Here is a 22,621-nt window from a genome sequence, read left to right on the forward strand (position 1 = left end):
CAAGGGAACAGAATGAACAGGATTCGAGGGGAAACCTGATTATTTTGCCTTTGCTTGTTACTTTACATTGAATCAGACAAATCCACCATATTGCCGCCCCCCTGTGTGATCTTAGATTGCATGCTGAATCAGAAGTGTGATGTGTAAAACAACAGCTTCCTCCCACAGTCCGAAAGCATGCAGGCTGATGGAAGAATAAATTGTCCATAGGTGTAAATGTAATGTGAATGGTTGCTTGTCTCTGTATGTCAACCCTGTGATACGCTGGGGATGCCCAGGGTGTACACCGCCTCTCGCCCAATGTCAAATGGGATTGACTCCAGATGCATTGTAGTGGCACCGCTGTTGCATTTGAAAGACAAAGTTTTCAGAGACAAGACAGTGTGTGTGTGTGTGTGTGTGTGTGTGTGTGTGTGTGTGTGTGTGTGTGTGTGTGTGTGTGTGTGTGTGTGTGTGTGTGATGAAGGGTGAAGATATGTTTTAAGGTTGGTGTCCAAGAAAAAAATCTATGTAATGTCCTCTGAAGTCATGGCGACATGACTGTGTTTGTGTGTGTTTGTATGTGTTTGTGTGTGTTTGTGTGTGTGTGTTTGTGTGTTGGGGCATCATGTCTCTCTTGGCTGCCGGCCTCACTCTCTCGCTTCCTTTCAGTAGCCAAACAGAACCTCTGTGTTTTTTCCTCTTTCGGCTGCTCTGATTGGTCACAGGAGAGTCTGTCTCCAGAAATTACTCTAATCCTCTTAGATAAAACAGAGCTCTCGTCCAATCCTCTGCTCAAACACTCCCCCTGTCGCTCTCTCTCTGTCTCTCTTTCTCTCTCTCTCTCTCTCTCTCCATAGGGAAGAGATGTTTTAATCCAAGTGGATTATGTTGCAAATTGGGCGACAGTGGAGACGAGTGGCTGCAAAATCTGCTGCAGGCTGCTGACTACGTATCTTTCTAAATATCTGCAAGGTGGAGATATCAACCCACTTGTGACTGGTCCTGGTTTCCTGAGGAGTAACCTGCAAGAACCTGGAAACACCTTGAAGAACCTGGGGCAGGTGCAGAGGAAACGCCTCTGGACACATTTTATCGGCAGCCTCTAAGAAGGACCACTTTACCTCTTCAACCACAAGAGGTTTTTCTTTTGTTTTGGAACAGATTTTTCCATCCTGTTAGTTGGACCTGGATAACTTTAAAGTCAGTACAAAAATCTTCTGTAAATTTCCCAGAAGACGATGAGAGGATGCCAGCAGCAGAAAAGCTTTATGGAGACCTGAAGGGGAGCATTCAGGGTCAGAAACCCACTTCTGTCACCATCACTATCTTCTCACTGAAGCAACATGAGGAAGCCTTTTACTACAAACCCCTTATGATCTCTTTGAACTTTCAGAGCTGATCTCGGGTTGTGACACTGCCTCCAGAACTTTATAGTCAGATCCGTGGGGAGCTTGGGCTCCGAGTTTAGAAGCGGGATGGACGGCAGGAAGTTCCTGAGGATTCTGGGATTTTTCTGCCTGTGGATTACAGCTCAGGCTCAGATGAAGATCCCACCTGAGACGTAAGTGTCCATTCTTCACTTGGACCTTAGTTCTCTGCAAGAAAACAATTTACAATCACAGACAGATTACTAGTTTCCCCTTAATATTTACGTTTCACTACATATTAGCAGTAAGGGGTCCATATATTTTTCATCATTGTAGAAGCATCACCCCAAAATGCAGCCTGACACATTTGGTATTTTCTGGAAACGTTGAAATCTCATCGAGATAGCAAAGCTTGATGGGTGTGACTGATGCATCAATAGGTCAGTTAGACTAAAACTGTACTAATACGAGAATACAAAGGGATGGGAATAAATGCTGTGTTGTTATGGACTTATTATGTTTTGTAAAGTCACATTAAGGAGCCGAAGTTCATGATTCAATATGTCTAAAATAGGAGGGATCCGGGCAGTGATATTTACAATTTGACGAAATAGAAACATGCCTTAAGGTCCAATTTTAATATTGAATTTAATTGCCATCAGTGTTGTTAATATCCTCCTAAAGGGTTTTTGTTTTTCCTGTATTTTCAGTTAGTCGTGCATGGTTTGGGTTTTAGTTAGGTTGGCTCCCTGGTGGAGCTCAAAGGTTGTATTCCATGTGCTTTTGAGCAAGGCGTTGTTGGGCAGCGTCCAGTGTCAGTGTTTCAGTCCGTGTGGATGTGACGCTTATAGAAACTTTGTTCTGGATAAATGGAGCTGGAGACAACAGACTCCCAGGGTGCACTCTGTTGTCACGAAAACCCCAGGGGGATATGTTTGTGTCCACAGGCGGCAGATTTCCCTCTGGATTCACAGAAAGCTGCTTTCCTCTGCCCATGACACAGCTCAGAGATTGTTGCAGCTGCTTTCAGTTATCTCATGTCTGCTGTCTCATTACAGGAATTAACCAGAGAGATACACTTCTTAAAGGAGATCTATCATGTTCATTGGCAGCTCTGTATTTTTTCTGGGACTCTATTAGAGCAGCTTTGCATTATTCCTTATTCAAAAGAAGACCTCATTTATCTCCAACCTCCCGTTATGCAGCAGGGCACCAGGTGCTGTGTGAGCTCCGCCTCTCACCAGTGTGGGTGCTCTGAAGCTGTAAAACTGAGTAACTGAGTAACTAAAACTAAGAAACAGAAGATCATTTATTGGAAATGAAAACTTCTCACCTCCATATTTACACGTCTGAGCCTGCATTTGATCTAATAAGAATAAGAATAAGAATAATGATACCTTAATTTGTATCGCACTTATCTAAACAAGGTTACAAAGTGCTTCCCACAAAATAAATCCATGGCAAAAAATGGACTAAAATAAAAGGTATTCAATTCTGTTCAATTTTAAGGGCCAAATCATAACATAATAAGGTCAAGACCTTAAAATGTAGAGAAAAACCAACAGTTCCCACAATGAGCAGCACTTTGGCGACTGTGGAGAGAAAAAACTCCCTCGTTAACTCAAGGAAACCTCCATCAGAACCAGACTCAGTGTGGGCGGCCATCTGCCTCGACTGGGTGGGGTGAGCGGAGACAAATGCGGAAGAGAAGAGGTGGGTGGAGAAGAGGGGAGAGAAGAGAGAGAGATGGGGGGGGTAGGGAGAGACCAGGAACAGTTGTGTACCATCATATTTAAGCTCTGTCACACTGGTTGTTATAATGAATATAATAATAATAATCTTCAGTTGTACCTTGGCTTCATCAGGTGTATCAGCCTTTTAATCGTAATAACGCTAAAAGCCGAGCCTGAGGGTACATTGAGGCTAAAGGTAAATCTGACTGGCTACTGGCTTGTGTGGCAGTGCTATGAAAGCCATGTGGCCCGCTCAGTAGATCAGACATCATTACATCTATGCCTTTTTTTCTAAATACTAATCTCATAGGCAACAAAATTTGTTTGCAAAAGAGTAAAATAAAAAAAATAGAGGAGTTTAAAATGTTAAAACTGCTTTCCTATAAAAAAATGTTTTAAGCAGTGATTTAAAGATTGGTAGTGATCTAGAACAGAGTGTAGAGAGCAAAGATTACAACAGGACGTTTCTGTTCTGTGAATATTACACTCATCACCTGCTCATTGTGAGAGAGTCTTTCAATCACAATTCATATGTGTTTTTCTACAAATATCCCAGTTGTAGATTGTACGGGTGGGAAATGAATTACTTCAGAACCTAACAATCCTCTCGTTTGTGAAAGTTCTTCACTATCAAATAATTAATTGTCAATGTATCTATTGGTATATAGCTTTAGCATATACCATTCTAACTCACTCTATCCATGGCAACATCAGATTCTTTAGATATAAGGAAACATGGACCCTTATATCTGTGAACATTTTTAACGGGACATTTTCCAAAATACTTTGCTGGGAAAAAGACAATTATGTTGTTGTTCAAGCTCATATTCATTACATGAAACCAGGTAGCTCAACTATTAGCATAGGATAGGATATCACATTTCTATTTTCCCGATTTTGATTACCAAAACAATATGAGAAGGACAAATGATACACAGATTTGCACAGTCTCTTGTCTGGTAAAAGCCATTCAAACTGACACACACACATTGTTACACAATTAACAGTGTAATATATTTAGGTGTAGAAGTGAGGTCCCACAGCTATCAACTCCATTAGCATCAACATGTCAGGCTCCCTGCAGCTGCAGTCCTGCACCGCTGCAGCCTCCTGCAGGACACAATCTCCCTCCTGCATCACCATCTGTGGGGCCGGCATGGCTCGCTGGCCACCGGCCACATGCCGCCAGCCCGGGTCACCTTCTATCCTGACCCACATTCGCCATTCAACCAACCACTGCAGGCCCAGACAGAGACGGCCACTGTCAGATACACCTAAACCCCTGAAAAGCTGCGGTTACTGCTTAGTAATCCAGAGCTGAAGAGATGTGCCTGTGCCTGTGACTAAGGTTTATAAAACTGTGAGCTTGGATCTTACAACTCTGAAAAGTTTTCACAGCTTCCACCTCATACTCACCGTTGTTACCGTAGATTTGTCTACAATACACCTCACCTACGATTACAAGAGGTAGCTCAGTTATGAACTTTGTTGGTTAGAGGACGTTCAACCCAGCCCTGAATCTCATGTTTTACTTGTGTTCATCATTTGTTATGCCACTCACTCAGTTTTGTTGTTGGGTATTTTGAGACAAGCCTGGGTTGTAGCCTTTACATCTTGGTCTTCTGTTGTCCTGCGTTGCTCTGTGTACAATATCGCAGCTAAAGCAAAAAAAGATGCAAGTAAACTCAAATTCTTGACAGTTAATTAGAATCTTTGTTGTTTCAGTCGTGTGAGGCACAAAATATGGCCCCGACTCCCACATTACAGAATCATCGGGTATTTCTGGTTGCTTTTTTAATCCTTTATCATTCTAAACTTAGAAATGTTATAGCTTTCTGAGAATTCTATTCTTTGAACATTCATGAACGTTGGTGATTTCTGACACAAATTTGTTTCTTGCAGTGGTTTTTTGTTCTGTTTTTTTTTTCTATTAGATGACTGTGACCTCCTAAGTTAGAGGATGGCTGTGTTCTATCAGTCTTTGTGATTCGGCTTTAATCTGTTTGACAGATCAGCCTCAGTACTGTGGATCATCTGATTTTGAGTGTGTGTGTGTGTGTGTGTGTGTGTGTGTGTGTGTGTGTGTGTGTGTGTGTGTGTGTGTGTGTGTGTGTGTGTGTGTGTGTGTGTGTGTGTGTGAGCAGGGGGGGGGGTGGAATTGGTAACAGATGGAAAGTCACTGCAGGTACAGTTTGCTTCACAGACCTGTTTTAGGCTCAAAAAGTAGAGATGGAGAAGTGGAGATGCTTTTCAAAAATGTTCATCAATTCACTGCAAACAAAGTTGTGAGTTTTTAGTATCTGCCACAGTTTTTCTGTTTCATTGTCTTTTGTCTTTTCATGCAATCCCAGTATGAATCATCTACTGGGATGGACAACATGACAGGTGCCCAAAAGCAAATCAAAAGCATCGCAATCAATAGGTCATTGACTCTGGCTCCTCCATGTTAGTGGATGGGACATGGGCCAAATTAAATGTCAAAGTGCAAATCAAATATTTTTTTCATTATCAGTAGTTACTATCAAACTGACGTATGTTTAGTGTCGAAGATAAAGAGTGATAAAGCTAAAGACTGAGGCTCCAAGTGAATCCGGGATATTTTGGCATCATTGTAGTGGGAGGAAGTGGAGATGCATTGTCCATCTTTATAAACAGCCTATGCTCTGACTCCACACACACACACTGTGTAGTAGTAAAAACACTGATGGTCCTCTCTGCAGTTGGTTGTTTGGTTAAAGAAAATAGTACAAACAAGGAACAGCAATGGGGACATTTTTTGGGGGCGGGGGGGGGGCTGACGACAAGGTGAAACTGTTACTGACAGAAAGTGTTTGCATTCATTGTTGATGTTGAATCAAGTCCAGACTGATAAGAAGCAATCTGGAAGTGGTTGTGTGTCTGTGTCTTAATTTCTAAAAGTCTCCGTTTCTGCCCATTCAAACACAACCCTGGAGATTCCAAACTAAAACAGCCTTTTTGGGGTCAGATGTCTATGACGTCTGGTTTGACATAGTTTCATTTTAATCCAATATCACAGCAAAGATCAAAGATTTAAGGAAAGAGTCCAGAAACTGAAAAGAGATTTACGAATCAGAACTTCCTCTTCTATCCTCTCCCATGAATCATCTCAGATTTATGTGATGTCCATGTAAATGAGGCTTCAGTTCAAACCAGCTCCAGCTGCATCAACTGCAACAGAAACATGCTGCTCATTTATCATGCATAATAATGTCATTCAGATAACCACTGCTTTCATTAAATACTTTTGCTAATGTACTTTAAAGGATCTGAGCTGAATAATATTGATTATTTGTCTGTTTTTTCAGTTAGTTTCAGGTCCCATAAAATAGAGCTGAGCTCCCTATGCCTCCCCTGTTATTCATACACTGCCTGCAGCTCTCTGTGTTGTGTTGTTTTTGTGTTGCATTGTGTTATTGTGAGTTTGTTCTGGTCAAACACCTGCAGCTCTCTGCTGTGACCCAGATGAACAACAGATTATCTAAATCTCTGATATTTAACAGCCTTTTTTCAGCCATAACTCGCTGCTCCTGCAGAGTGTCGCCTTGGCAACAGACAACCAAAATGACAGGGACACATCCAACACACAATATACATACATAACAACCGCAACCACATTACTGATACAGGATTCTTAAGGCCAATTTAAGGCTTCAGCGTTCAGTGTTCAGAAATCAGATGACAATATATCGCCCACGCAATTCATTTTTAACTGAAATACATAACATGAACACTTTTTAAGACAATCCCTCACACTCATCACCTGCTCATTGTGAGAGAGTCTTTCAATCACAATTCGTATGTGTTTTTCTACAAATACCCCAGTTGTAGATTGTATGGGTGGGAAATTAACTAAAATGCCAATTAAAGTGGAAAATGTCAGGTAATAAAAATGCTAATGCTGCTAGTAAACCTGCATTGTCTCTTATCTGTCTGCTGCTGTACATTAAATGTCTGTAATCATACTCAAGTAGACTGATCTATGATACTGAGCTGTGATCGGAGCAATGACCAAAGAATCCCCAATAAGTATAAAATACTTATTGGGGTATCATACATATTGAATGTCAGTGTCTTGCAAACATGTGTGTGACAGGCCAAATGTCCAAGACAAGTACTCAACTAACTACCACTTAAGTAAAGTATGAGTGAAAGTATTATTAATGGTAAAATATACCAGAAGTATCAAGTAAATATAATCGTCCTTGGCTTTCACTGTTCATTGTTGACCGTTGACTGTGGCTCAGGGGGTAGAGCGGGTCGTCCTCTAACCAGAAGTAAGTTCAATCCCAGCCTTCCACTCTGCTGAAGTGTCCTTGGGCAAGACACTGACCCCCACATCGCCTCTGATGGCTGTGCTGTTTTCATACAGAAAGTGCTGCACATAGATGCACTGCGTGAATGTGTGTGTGAATGGTTGAATGGCAAAAGTGTTTTGAGTCATCATCAAGACTAGATAAGTGCTTTATAAATACAGACCAGGTTAACTGTTAAATTTCCCTACAACAATCATGCATCATACTTTCAGATGTTTTGTGTGTAAAATCTCAATGAGCAAAATGGTTAAAAGTCAAAATATAAATTGTATTTAGGTACAAAATGAGTAAATGTACTCAGTTACAGTCCACCACTGAAGCAATGCCCTGAGGTCTTTATTGTCTTGCTCTCCACTGTTGTGTTTACATGTTAATCATCCCTCCAGTTGATGATACTGTTGTATTGTTGTGATCATGCTGTTCCACTGACGGCTGTTTTCTTTCAGGGTGCAGCAGTGGGCGACCATGTTCTCCGTTCAATTGCGAGACATAACCACCAAATACTCTGGCTCCATGCTGCTGCAGAAGGTAAGTCAAGTCCAACTTTGGTTCATGTCCAATCCAATAACATGGAGGAGGCAGGGTTTGTGACCTATGCTGTAGCCAGTTACCAGGTGGCATTCAAGACATGATGGCTCATCAAAAGTGAAGCCATCATGTCGTCCATCTTTGAAATACAGTCCATAGTGTTTCCTGTTACTTGGCTGAGGCAAACAAGTGTAAGGTGAAAATTCTGTGAATACTTTCTTCCCACATGATTTCTGAGTGTCTACATGTGCTGAATATAGTCAAATTGAATGCTGAGGTTAATGGTCATTGAAACATTTTATATAACAGACTGCATTGGGTTTGCTGGACATGTCATTTTCCTAACATGTGTCTGTTATTCATTACAACAAGAAGAAAACAACATCATTCTAAATCTTTGCTGGGGTTGGGTGTTTTCCTTTAGATCCTGAAGCAGGTTGACAGTTTGTGTCTTAAAGTCACAATCAGTCCTGCGATGATACAATGTGATTTTTTTTAAATCACAAACTGATTCTACTGCAACCAGACTGGATAACCTGGGGAGAAGGCAAACGTGAGCGTTAGTGTGTGAATCCTCATCTGTCTGTGTGTGTGATAGCTTCCATCTGCGTGGGTGTATGCACACACACACACACACATACAGAGATCATGGTAATGCCCAGATTGAGGGCCGAGCCCTCTTTACCAGCGTCGGGATTTGTGGCCTGTTCTGATTTTAGACATTCATCCATTTATCTGTCAGATTTAGATTTATCAGAAGCTGCCTGCAGCGTGTCTGCTTTCAGACACACAAAGCACCTCCTGTGGTAAAAACACACAACGCAGCAACAGGCCTGTAAAGAAACTAAACCCATCCTAAAATAACCTGTGATCGTGTCATTGTTTTCCCTCTCCAGTTCCATGCAGTTGTTTTCCTGCATGTTTTCTCTTGTTGTGAATGACATGATGCATGAGGAGAGAACAGATAAAACAAATATACAGAAACCTTCCATTTAAAACCAGATAAGGGCTGAACCACATATCATTTAACGATTCCATATTGGCAAGAATAAAAATATTCAATCTTGACTTCAATGAGTTTTGTACTAAACCTGTTCATTTTGCACCACTGCTCTCCTTTACCACAGCAGTGCTCTGTGACCTTCTGATAAAAAGTTAGTGGCATCAACAAATAGCTTAAATAAGCGAGGCAAAGGCTCTGGCTTTGAAAAGAGATTTAACATTTTTTTAAAGATGTGGAATAATTAACATAGACACAGCCTTTCCCTCAGTTTTAACTTCTACTTGTCTGCTTGCATGGCCAGGTACCTGCCACTCTCACTTGTATATGTCAGGTTCCTAATTTTCAGGGAGCCATGATGCTAAAGAGGTTGTGTGGACAAGATGTGCACCTTGATATGTTAATAGAGATAATGTTCTCTGACAGCAGAGCCATCCTTGTTCTTAGGTCTCATCAGAGGTTCTCAGGCAACAAGCTGCTGAGGACTGATTTAGAAGCTCAGCCAAGTAGCTCTGTGCCAAATCATGCAGTGAAGATTCAACAGGAACACTTTTAAATCTGTTTCAATCAATTAACACACAGTCAGCTGCTTTTGAGATTTGGTCTGGCGGCTACAGTTTTGAACACACTGAAGTCGAGCAGTCGTGTAAACAGTGGATAACAATAATCCAAAGGAGGATGATGATGGGGACGAGGATGATGAGTCAGGTCCTGACAGTGGAGCTTGGTTCTTAGCTCCTGGTGCAAGCAGGTGAATCTCAACCTCCCAAAAAACAATTGAGGTATTAAGGCTGTGAGTGACACATGGACACTGAGCTTGTCTTAACCCAACCTCACTTAGTGAAACACCTGCTCACTAGTGGATTGCATCAGGTCAGTTGCAGGATTCACATCCTCCCACTTAAACGTATTAAAACTGCTTATTATAATTTAAACTGATTAATGTAATATTTACATCTCACATGCATATTTAACTAATATCAAATAAATAAATAATAATTATGATTAAGCTTCTGATAATTATTGTGTTAATGATAAATCAGATGATTACTTTCTTAACCTGTAAATAATGGTTACTGGACAACAGTCCCAGCCCAGAAAGACTTTCAGTTTCCTCTCAGGTCAAGACAAAAAAGGAGCAACTAGTTGCATTTGAGCTGGAACCAGACAATTGGCATGCTTTGCTTTAAAAATTACTGAAATGACAAATCAAGTATGAAAATAGTTAGTTGCTAATTGATTATTTTAATAACTTTAATTTAATAATTTACTATTAATTGCAATTCTAAATATATGCATCTGATAAAGATATGAGTATTATTATAATTATTACCTCCGCGAAGAAGGTTATGTTTTCATCTGCACTAGTCTGTCTCTGTGTTAGTCTTTTTGGATTTGGTAAGAACTACTGCACAGGTTACTGTGAAACTTGGTGGAGGGATGTGGTCTGGGTCAGGGAAGAACCCATTATATTTTGGTGCAGATCTGGATCAACCGATGGATTTAGGATAGTGATATTTTAAAAATGTTCCTTGATTTCTCAGAGAATAATTGCTTGTCAAAAAACAGAAATGCTCAGGAGGGTTTTGGTGGAGGTATGCACTACTATGCGGATTTTCCTTTTAGTTGTCATTCTTGTATATGTTATTTGAATATAAAAGACTTTGGGACATCTGTTACCATGGAAATCTTCCCAAATTCCATTTGTAGGAAGCTGATCAGGAACATTGGTTTTCAAGGCCTTTAAGCTCACTACCTTCACACAGAGATTCACTGAAACACTGTTTGTGTAGATGATGTAGCAGCAGTAGCAGTAGCAGTAGCAGTAGATGACTGCTGGTATTATTATGTTTCTGTCAGAGAAACAGAAATTATGTGTGGCCAAAACGATTCTTTTTCTATTACGAGCCTCCAGGATCAGAGACAGGAAACCTCCACTGACGTTACACAAATGTTTGGCCCTGCTCTATTCCCTTCAGGCTTGCTTGGACTAATTGGAATTAGTAGATGACTTAATTGAATGATTCAGAGTGTAAATAAGCAGACTGGGCCGTCCCTCCTCTCTCTCAGCTCACTGATCTGCCTGTAGCTTCTTGATCCAGAGAAAGGGACCTGATTACCTTGCTGTAAAAGATTTATTCTGAGGGTTTCTCAAAGTCTGAAAAATAATTCAATCTGCCAACAGCACGAGATCAGTTTGTGGAAATATGGTGAAATGAAGCACATCAAAGTAAGATTACTGCCAAATTGTTTAATTTGCACTATAAACATGAGACAGAAGCTCAGGCTCAGTTTGTAAATCATATCCTGAGACACATTGTTTAGTTTAATGATGGAAAACACAAATAAGCTCATAGACTTCTGGGATATACAAAGGGCTTATATACAGGGTTATGGTATTTTTGAAGTCACGTTTAAAGTTTAAAATCTGTTTTTGTTTCCTCTCAGAAACTGAAAGATGTGGAGTCCATCATCAAGATCGTGAAGATTCAGGGAAATGACTTGGTGAAGGATTATTCAGATGAAATCGAACGAATGTTGGGAAGCAAGATGAAGTCAGTGAAGGTGAGGATGAGGAAGACTTTCAAATGTAAGGAGCATGTTATCTGAACAGTATGCAGCAGCAGTTATAGTAGCAGCTCTCATTTACATTTTTATAAGAATAATGCCAGTGACAATCCAAAAGATGTGGTAGTGAAGAACCCGCAAAGAATTATCAGCTGAATCAAAAGCTCCCGTTAACTTTACAGAGCTTAAGGTGAGTTCCAGCTCATTGTTTATCTGTACAGAACGAAATATTTATATTTCTGGTTTACTCTCACCACGGCAGCAGCAGGAGTTTTCGGAGGCAGGCACTATTAATCAGCTAAAGTGCAAAATATTTTCCTCCTGAGGTGGTGGAGACAAAAAACAGAGCAAAAAGAGAGGGAATATTGGACTCAGATTCATCAGGTGGACACACAATGAATTACAGTGCATCCGGAAAGTATTCACAGTGCTTCACTTTTTCCACATTTTATTATGTTACAGCCTTATTCCATAATGGATTAAATTATTTTTTTCCCCTCAAAACTCTACACACAATACCCCATAATGATAACATGAAAATATTTTTTTTTTAAATTTTTGCAAATTTATTAAAAATAAAAAACGAAAAGATCACATGTACATAAGTATTCACAGCCTTTGCCATGACACTCAAAATTGAGCTCAGGTGCATCCTGTATCCACTGATCATCCTTGAGATGTTTCTACAACTTGATTGGAGTCCACCTGTGGTGAATTCAGTTGATTGGACAGGATTTGGAAAGGCACAAACCAAGCCATGAAGTCCAAGGAATTGTCTGTAGACCTCTGAGACAGGATCGTATCGAGGCACAGATCTGGGGAAGGGTACAGAAAAATGTCTGCAGCATTGAAGGTCCCAATGAGCACAGTGGCCTCCATCATCCGTCAATGGAAGAAGTTTGGAACCACCAGGACTCTTCCTAGAGCTGGCCACCCGGCCAAACTGAGCGATCGGGGAAGAAAAGCCTTAGTCAGGGAGGTGACCAAGAACCCGATGGTCACTCTGACAGAGCTCCAGCGTTGCACTGTGACGAGAGGAGAACCTTCCAGAAGGACAACCATCTCTGCAGCACTCCACCAATCAGGCCTGTATGGTAGAGTGGCCAGATGGAAGCCACTCCTCAGTAAAAGGCACATGACAGCCTGCCTGGAGTTTGGCAAAAGGCACCTGAAGGACTCTCAGACCATGAGAAACAAAATTCTCTGGTCTGATGAAACAAAGATTGAACTCTTTGGCCTGGATGCCAAGCGTCATGTCTGGAGGAAACCAGGCACCGCTCATCACCTGGCCAATACCATCCCCACAGTGAAGCATGGTGGTGGCAGCATCATGCTGTGGGGATGTTTTTCAGTGGCAGGAACTGGGAGACTAGTCAGGATCGAGGGAAAGATGAATGCAGCAATGTACAACGACCCTAAGCACACAGCCAAGATAACAAAGGAGTGGCTTCGGGACAACTCTGTGAATGTCCTTGAGTGGCCCAGCCAGAGCCCACACTTGAACCCGATTGAACATCTCTGGAGAGATCTGAAAATGGCTGTGCACCGACGCTCCCCATCCAACCTGATGGAGCTTGAGAGGTCCTACAAAGAAGAATGGGAGAAACTGCCCAAAAAATAGGTGTGCCAAGCTTGTAGCATCATACTCAAAAAGACTTGAGGCTGTTATTGCTGCCAAAGGTGCTTCAACAAGGTATTGAGCAAAGGCTGTGAATACTTATGTACATGTTATATTTCCGTTCTTTATTTTTAATAAATTTGCAAACATTTTAAACAAACTTTTTTCACTTAGTCATTATGGGGTATTGTGTGTCGAATTTTGAGGAAAAAAATGAATTGAATCCATTTTGGAATAAGGCTGAAACATAACAAAACATTCCGGATGCACTGTATATTCTATTAAATGTTCCTTGTATAGCGCCAAATAACAACAAACAGTAAATCAAGGCACTTTAGGTTAAAACCTTACAATTATAGAGAAACCCAACAGGTCCCACAACAAGCAAACATTGATGACTGTGGAGAGAAAAAACAGAAGAGAAGCAGAACCAGACTCAATGAGGACTCAATGTCAGACTGGTTGTTATAATCAATATAATAAGAGTATAGATGTAATGATTTTGATAATGAGCAGCACCAGTTAATGATAATAATTATATTGAGAGAGAGAGAGAGAGAGAGCACAAACTATGGGAGAGAAAAAAAACCAAAGTCAGTCCCTTTAAGCACTCTAACAATATTACACAGATGCGAGTTAGGTTTTACTGTTAACTGCTAATGGTCTTATGAAATCTATTACGACAATCAAGTACATTTACAGTCAAAAATAATACCTTATCCCTCACATTGTACAAACGTTTAAAATTCTCCCCCACAGACATGTGTACTGTGTTTTGCGGTCTGATCTGTTCATTTCTATTTCTTCCCACAGAGGTTAGCAGAGTCGGCTGAAGATGCTGACCTCTACCATGACTTCAACGCTTCAATGAAGGTTAGTTTTTGTTTGTCTTGACCAGTTGAAATTTGCAGGGCTGTCCCAGCTCTTTGCATGTCTGTGACAAGGTCAGGGCCAGTAGCTTCATATATACCAAACAATTGAAATTAACCTCCAAAATTTGAATATACACCACAATCATCTCATTTCTATCAGTCAAACTTTAATTTGCTTTGCTTTGTCTCTAAGCTGAGTGCTAGCATCGTATCAGTGTCTGGATCAGAAGCAACAGCGGGCCACTTCACAAGGGACACTGCAGCAGATTGACGCTTTAAAGCCTCAGCTTACACCTGAAATTAGATTAGATCAAACTTCACTGATCCTGCATGGAAACTGGGTCGACAGCGCAGCAAAGACTCGACATACAGAGAACACATACTGTGACACAATAAGGTCCTGTGACTCATGTGGAAGTGTAACAACAAATGGTATGCTTTTTTTATTGGTTTAACTAACTAACAGTAACTAGATCATCTCCAGCAGTTGTGTTCACATGCTTGAACATGCAACACTATTAAAACCGAGTTGCGTGGTTGTATAGTAAGTTGACGTCAGACACAGTGGGAGTGTTATAAACGTTCTATTTGCATTCTGTTTTTTGAGTACTGGTATTTAGACATTTAAATTAATTGTGTTCAAATCGTACTTACATTTCCAAATTTGTGTACATTTTTGCGTTTGCTATGACACTTGCACAAATCAAATTTCACATTTGTTATTTCCTTCACAGATTCACAGACAAATCTCCAAAAACATTTGCAGATAATATCTCAAAATACAAACAACAATACAAATAAATATTAATATCAGGATATTATTTATATGTATATTAAATATGTTCAACTGAATGACTCAGTGGATCTCAGTGCTGATTTTAATAGGACAGGACACAATATAGAAAAGCACCATATTACTCTTAATGGCCCATTAGAACTTATTAATAGCAAGCTGCATAAATTATCTCCTATTACAAAATATCAAAATTCTACATGAAATTCTACATGAAATCTCAAGACATCCAAATATTCCTGTTTTCATTTTTTATTCCAATAAAACGGTACAAATAGACATTGCCAGAATTACCCAATGCTTAAATTCAAAAAAATCTCTCATTCATGTGCATTCTTTTTACTTTGGCATTTTTACTTATGTTTCCTACTGTGCTTTTTAAATTGTCATTATTTAGCTCAATGTGGTCGGGTGTCATTCAGGTCAAAGATTTTGGAGACGAATCACAGCCCCTCGCTGAACCGACTTCAGCTGATTTATGGTGCTTTATTTTGGCACTGGGTGTTTTTTTCATTCTCAAAAGACTCTTATCATGTCTCCTCTCAGTTTGATTACTATAACTCCATGCTGATCAACTCGATGGACGAGGACGGGAACTACATGGAACTGGGCGGGGAGTTTGCACTTGAGGAGAACGAACATTTCAACAATCTGCCGGTGAACATGCAGCAGAGTGACATCCAGGTTCCCACCAATGTCTACAACAAAGGTCAGTGGTTATCCTTTTTTAAATAGTATAGTTATTTACATTTTGCCACAAATAAAAGTATGCTGAATTAGCCCTGAATTGTCAAGAGCTTCTAGTTGCATTGTAGCAAATGATGTGCAGAGAGCTGCCACTGTATTACTATGATACTGAAGACAACTTAAAAAAAAGATTATACTCAGGCAAGTTCTGGAGCTGTAAGAGTATCGATTTGTATATGACTTTGAAGTAGTTTTATTTATGTTTATTCATGTTAAAGATGAGATAACAACAGCCTTGGAAAGTGTAGGTTGCACCATATCTAAAAATCGGTGTATTACTGTATTTGTGTTCTCTTTCTTTTATCTGCAGATCCTAACATCCTCAATGCCATCTACAACTCAGAGGCGTTAAACGACGTCTTCATCGGTAACTTCAAGAAAGATCCTACGCTCACATGGCAGTTCTTTGGCAGCTCCACTGGCTTCTTCAGGATCTACCCTGGTGGGTTCATGTTTTAATTACTGTCCAAGAGACTAGGTGTAATGTACATTTAATAACAGCTGAGCAGTATCCTGTCTGATTCCCCTTAGACAAGGGCGGGTTCACACCAGCCTAGTTAAGTCCGGTTGAATGGAACCCTGAAGCGTTTACAAAATGTATCTCCAATGTTAACTTAACTGCTTCGACTGAAGTTAGCATGCTAACCAGCTAGCCCTGAGGTGACTGGCCAGTCTCACGAATCACTGTAACGTACAGTCTGCTCTAAAGAAGTTATTCTTCTGAGAGGACGTGTTATACCCTCCTTTCTTTTAAATACAACAATGGCTGAAGCTCTTTTCAAATTATCATCCCCACCATCACCATCTCGAAAAGAGACCATGTTCAGCGAGAGAGAAAGTAGATTACTGCTAACATGTTTATACATCGAATGCCGAAGTGTCCTGAGGCAAGATACTGAACCCCAAATTGTCACTTCTCATAGAGAAAAGTGCTGCACATAGATGCACTGTATGAATGTTTGTGGGAATGGGTGAATGTAAAACTGTAGTGTAAAGCGCGTTGAGTGGTAATTAAGACTAGAAAAGCGCCATATAAATACAGACCATTTACATCCGTAAGATTGATTCCAAAGTTAAACTCACATTGCATCGCAATGGTGCTTTTTTCAGTTACATTTTGTCGCAAATGTGCTTTAACCTTCACATGTCATTTATATTGAAAACTCTTTTGCTACTACTTTCAAAATAATCAGATTTGAATGAATCCATTTATTCTCCGTCAGGTATTAAATGGACTCCGGACTCCAACGGAGTGGCAGCCTTTGACTGCAGGAACCGAAACTGGTGAGTTCAGTCCACCGACAGGTCGTAAAATCTAAATAAAACTGTTTTTGTCAGTGTCTTTTGCAATTATTCAATTGACAGCTGCAAATCACCAGTCATGACGTAGCCTAAGCTGATATGTCAGGCTTCTATCACATGGCCCCCATCTGGAAAAAACAACTGGCATTAGCCTCAGCTACCAGTGTAGAACGTTACATAAATATTAGCATTAGTGTGGATGGGGATGGGGATTAAAACTGATATGGAGCCTAAACGCTTGTGTGGAGAGAGATCGTTTTAGTTTGAGTTTAGTTTTTTAGTATGGAGTGGAGGTGATGGTTAAAGGAAGCAGTGTTGACAGTCTTTAGAGTTAGTTCCAGAAACAACCCCGCACTTTCCTGAGATAAACAATATTCAATTTTGATGGTATATGGTATATGGGGACTGACAAATAAAGTAGTCATGTTGAAACTTGAAACAGTAATTATAAAGTCACTATAATTGCTATTTTGTCAAAAAAGAGATCACACACATTCACACACACCAGAAAGTCTTCCAGTTTTAGCTCTGCTGGAGATACACAGAGCTGGCAGAGATTCCAGCTTAGCTGATGACCCATTCTAACCAACTGAATTAACTCTGTTTACTGATATGGATTATATTAAATGCTTATCTGCTGTAAACACTGGGACAGATGGGTTGCTAAATTTAGCCTGTTAATAAAGGTGTGTCAACTCACCAGCAGCAGCTCAACAGGCAAATAGAGTCCAGCAATAAAAGAGGCTTGAAGCAACTAGATAGGGTAAAATGTATCCTTTCACAGATTCTACACTAGTTATCTATAGTATATAATACTGCCTTCAGCCAACCTCTACCACCTCAACTGAACTAGTATCAGTTTGAGTGTTAAGTTAAGTGTTTTCCTCTTTTAAATACAGTTTTCCATGTTCTTTGTTTGTTTCAGTTTCTCTCTGAAAGGAAGTGAGTCAGTCAGTCAGTCTGCATCGAGTAGAGTCAATGAAAGAGGCATGGAGGACTTTACTAGACCATGTTTAATGCTCAAATACTGTGTTGTAAGGCATTCATTTTACGTTCTCCATCCCGTCTGTATTTCCCATAACAACAGACTCAGTGAAACAAGACCATTAAAACCCCTGTGTAACGCCTAGTTTTATTCAGTCTGAGGTGGTGGTACCGCTGGCTGTGTGTCGGCTGAGCAGCGGCTAGCCGGAGCCCTGATCCCCTGGAAAAGACGATAAGCTGCTCCTTAGCCGGGTCAGCGCTGCCCACATGGCACCATATGCGACTGTTCATGCATTTCTAAATAATACCAGAGAGCTGCATATGTCCCTGAACGCCTCGTCACGCCGCATTACTGCTGCTGAGCTGCCAAAGCCTGATACATGCGTCTGTGGGACACAGAAACTGAAACTCAGCGACATGCTTTGAGACGGACTGACTGTTAAAGGTTTGTTTGCATTTGTAAACAGTGAAGTGAAACAGCTTTTCTCTAAACATTTTGTTTAGAGAAACAAAATGGAGCGTTTTGTAATCACAAGGAGCATTTTGTAATCACAAAGCGTCCCCCATGAATTTAGGTCAAATGTTCCTATTTCTGAATATATATTCAGAATTGGTCCTGAAATAAATACACCAACAGCCGCAAATAAACAGATGTATCTACATAAGTAGAGAAAACAGTCACACGTTTCTTCATTGTTTCTAGTGTTCTTCATTGGATTTACAGTTAAACTAAGTGTAAGAAATATTGAGATTAAAATTTTAAAATACATGTAAGTATTATAATATATTTAAGAGCTCCAACAGAGTCACAACCCAGCTGCACCACGTCGGCTTTCTAGAAACACAAAAATAGCATCAAATCCATTCATTAATTCTTTAATACACTGGCCTAATTCTGGGTTATTTCCTTTTAGGTGATATGAATCTTACTACAGCAAAACCGGTTGGTGTGTTAGTGTTAAATTGAAGTGAAGATACTGTGGCATTGGTACAAACATTGCTGTATTACTATAGTATTTAATCTTTGACCAAAAAACCTCTGTAAAGAATATTGAATTCCAGTTCATTGATTTCAGTGTAAATTTGATGATGCAATTCAAGTTTCAAACATTGACTTTTGTCAGCCCTGTGTATATGACGTCAACAACAACGCTGACTTTCCCAGTTCGTCCAACACCAAATGAATTCACCGTGATATCACACTGCAGATTGACCCTCTTTGACCCACAACAATCTAAACATTATCTTAGATTTCCTAATAAATACTCTTTTGTAATACGATGAAATAATGACCGAAGTTCCTTTGTTGTCCTGTGCACAGGTACATCCAGGCAGCCACATCTCCGAAGGACATCATCATCATGGTGGACATCAGCGGCAGCATGAAGGGGCTGAAGATGACTATCGCCAAACACACTATCAACACCATCCTGGACACTCTGGGAGAGAACGACTTTGTCAACGTCATTGCTGTGAGGCATACACTTTATGGGATATTTCTCCAAGTGTTATGTTATTCATACACCTGCCTGTAATCATCAAGATTAATACTGACCAACAATGTGAAAAACAACGACTGTGTGTGTGTGTGTGTGTGTGTGTGTGTGTGTGTGTGTGTGTGTGTCTTGCTGTCTGCAGTACACTGACTATGTCCGTTATGTGGAGCCATGCTTCAGAGGAACTCTGGTCCAGGCTGACTTGGATAACAGAGAGGTAAGACTATTATCTGCTTCATGGAGGCTTAAAGAGCTGGGGAGGCGTCTTAGCAGCCATCACACACACACACACACACACACCATACACACACACACACACATACACACTCAGAGGAATACCCTCATCTTCGCATCAACTTCTTGGACTCCTTCCTGGAGTGACATCTGAAACCACTGAATCATTCTGGATCTTTGTGTGTGTGTGTGTGTGTGTGTGTGTGTGTGTGTGTGTGTGTGTGTGTGTGTGTGTGTGTGTGTGTGTGTGTGTGTGTGTGTGTGTGTGTGTGTGTGTGTGTGTGTGTGTGTGTGTGTGTGTCTATCTATAGTTAAGAGGGCCAATTTTGGTTCAATATCATCAATTTGAGGACATTTTGGATTTTAGGGTTAAGGTTAGGGTTAGGCAGTTAGTAATGATGGTTAAGGTAAGGGTAAGGGGCTAGGGAATGCATTATGTCATTGAGTGTCCTCACTTCTATAGAGTGACATTGTGTGTGTGGTTGTGTGTGTGTGTGTGCGTTGTGTTTTTTCTTTTATTAACAGACTTGTGCATTTATTTTGAGGCCAACGTGGTTTTAGGATAGGAATGTGGTTGTCATGGGTGGATTAAGGGGCTTGTGGACACAATGTTGTGAGTTACATGTGTGCAGTGTATAAATCATTCTATGGGGGACAACAAGCAGTTTTAAAACTTACCTCCTGTGTGAAGTCAAATATTCCTGTTGTCATTATGTTCATGAATTGAATTTTATTCAGTTTCATCATATTTCTATGGAAGCACATAATTAAGAGGCTATTTTTGAGCATTTGCAAATAAATCAGAAATGATCTATGTGCACTTGGCTGGCAGGCTTGAAGAGAGAGCGTCTTTCTTTCTCTCTTTCTCTCAGCACTTTAAGCTGCTGGTGGATGAGCTGCATGTTAAAGGAGAAGCAAAGATCAAGAATGCCATGAAGGAAGCCTTCAAAATCCTCAATGAGGTTTGTGTCCTGTGTAACAAAAGCACATTCAAGTATATATAAATGAAGAGTTTCCATCCTAAGTGAAACAGGTGTAATCCAGCCTGGCATCCAGCAGATGAAAGTTGTCGGTCTGTGTTTGTGTGCAGGTGAGGGTGAACGGCCAGGGCAGCATGTGTAACCAGGCCATCATGCTGATCACAGACGGAGCCATGGAGGACTTTGAGTCCGTCTTTGAGGAGTTTAACTGGCCTGAACGCAGGGTGAGGAAATGTCGGCAGAGCCCTTAAAACTGAGATCTGGTCCCAATAGGGAGGGAGGGGGGTGTCCATGATTAACTTTGAGCTTTGAAGCTGATAGGTCAAAGTCATTGTCATTATCAACTTTAACATGGTCCATAAACACTTTTATATCCACAAATAATAGAGCAAAAGAGACAATCAAGAGTTTATATTGATCAGAGAATTATTCCCCATCATATGATGTCATATCATAAGGGATGTGAGGAAGACAATCCAAAGAAGTGAGAAATGTACGCCATCATAGGTAAAATGTTATTTTGTGAATTATCTCTACCTATAGAAATAATTTCTGATCATATGGTAGGAATCATGTCGTCATTTGGAGCAACAATCTTTGTCCAGTGAATCTCATTATAAGTTGTTTGTGCGCATTGGCCCCTGTTTAATACAAGAGATGGGGAGAAGCTGATGTACATTCTTCCTGTGCCTCAACCGCTTTATATACCACCTCCCAAAAGGTGGCAGCAAACTTATTAGTCCCATGAATTAAGACATTAGCAGCTTTTAAAGCTCAGTTAAGAAAGGGCAGAAAGTTCATGAAATTTAATTAAATTGCTCAAAATAACACAGAAAAACATTGCAAGAGATGCTCAGAGTCAAAGAGCTTGGACCAAATCAGCCAGAACATCACATCACCCAGCTCAGAATTTATTTCAACACACTGTCGTCATAGAGTAGTGCACGTGAAAGTGGCTCCACTTTTCAGCCCGCAGCTGTTTCCATCTGTTGATTTCCATGGTAAGATGCAGGCTTACAGGGCAGCTGTAAGGAACTATTTTGTTTGAATGAATGCCAGCAAAGATCTAACTCAATGACAGATTAACCGTGCAAGCGGTTCAACAAGTGGCTCAGTCAGACATGCAGCCTCCATCCCCCAAATCCGGCTGTGAATGGCTCCTCTGCAGGTGGAGTATTTCTGGAACAAAAAGAATGTATCAAACAAAAATAAATCGAGAAAAGGTTTTTAGTTCTACACCAGATTCAGCTTTTGGTCGGTTTTCGTATTGCTCTGTATATAAGGTATTGCTACTCAGATGTTTACAAGCAGAACCTCCCTTCTAATCCACAATCTGTCATTCTAGTCTGGTCAAATAAAAACTTGTAACGTGAAGTTACTGGAATGATTCAAAGATGGTCACTGCAAAGTTTAGTTTAAATTAGTCACAATTAATAAAGACTAATCTTTATTAATTAATAATTAACTGTGATAGGAAGCAACAAGTCAAAAATATGCAGCTCACAAAGATGTTGAAAAGATCCAGGACACAAAGCAGAGTGTGAACTGGTGTGTTTCTCTGCTCAGGTGCGAGTCTTCACCTACCTGATCGGCAGAGAGATGACCTTTGCTCAGAACACTAAGTGGATCGCGTGCAACAATAAAGGTCAGCAGCTGTCGGTGTGTGTGTGTGTGTGAGTGAGCGTGTGTGTGTGTTTGTCTGTGTGTGTGTGTGTGTGTGTTTGTGCGTCTGTTTACCACTGTTTTGTGTATGCTTTCTCAGGTTACTACACCCACGTCTCCACACTGGCAGACGTGCAGGAGAACGTCATGGAGTACCTGCACGTGCTCAGCCGACCGATGGTCATCAACCACGACCATGACATCATCTGGACAGAAGCCTATATGGACACTGTGGTATGCCAGAGCAGCCAATCAGAGAGCTTAAAGAAGCAGTTCATGATTCATATCAGAGATAACAAAGGATGTCAATTCTCAACTCATTTCATTTTGAACTGCTCCTTTATTCCATCATGCTGTATGGTGTTCCTCATCTGCATTATCACTGTCACTTCACTTTCATCTCTGTGTCTGTTTCCTCCTT

General features: G+C 40.5%; 1 protein-coding gene across 4 annotated transcripts in view; it reads left to right on the plus strand.

The window, feature by feature from the left end:
* The first annotated feature begins 800 nt into the window (after positions 1–800).
* Positions 801–22,621, plus strand: part of cacna2d4b (calcium channel, voltage-dependent, alpha 2/delta subunit 4b) — a 68,969-nt gene continuing 47,148 nt past the window's right edge. For 2 of the 4 annotated variants that reach the window (XM_035156115.2, XM_047339752.1), the window contains exons 1-13: positions 801–1,543; positions 7,863–7,944; positions 11,393–11,509; positions 13,944–14,003; positions 15,342–15,504; positions 15,853–15,984; positions 16,766–16,826; positions 19,150–19,300; positions 19,467–19,541; positions 20,431–20,520; positions 20,649–20,762; positions 22,105–22,183; positions 22,301–22,434. In XM_035156115.2, the coding sequence (XP_035012006.1) occupies positions 1,458–1,543; positions 7,863–7,944; positions 11,393–11,509; positions 13,944–14,003; positions 15,342–15,504; positions 15,853–15,984; positions 16,766–16,826; positions 19,150–19,300; positions 19,467–19,541; positions 20,431–20,520; positions 20,649–20,762; positions 22,105–22,183; positions 22,301–22,434 (1,344 nt within the window). In that variant the 5' untranslated portion in view covers positions 801–1,457. The remainder of the gene's footprint in view (positions 1,544–7,862; positions 7,945–11,392; positions 11,510–13,943; positions 14,004–15,341; positions 15,505–15,852; positions 15,985–16,765; positions 16,827–19,149; positions 19,301–19,466; positions 19,542–20,430; positions 20,521–20,648; positions 20,763–22,104; positions 22,184–22,300; positions 22,435–22,621) is intronic. The other 2 variants (XM_035156113.2, XM_035156114.2) reach the window with 1 other exon arrangement.

The sequence above is a fragment of the Hippoglossus stenolepis genome, chromosome 5, assembly GCF_022539355.2.
Source record: "Hippoglossus stenolepis isolate QCI-W04-F060 chromosome 5, HSTE1.2, whole genome shotgun sequence".
Classification (NCBI taxonomy): Eukaryota; Metazoa; Chordata; class Actinopteri; order Pleuronectiformes; family Pleuronectidae; genus Hippoglossus; species Hippoglossus stenolepis.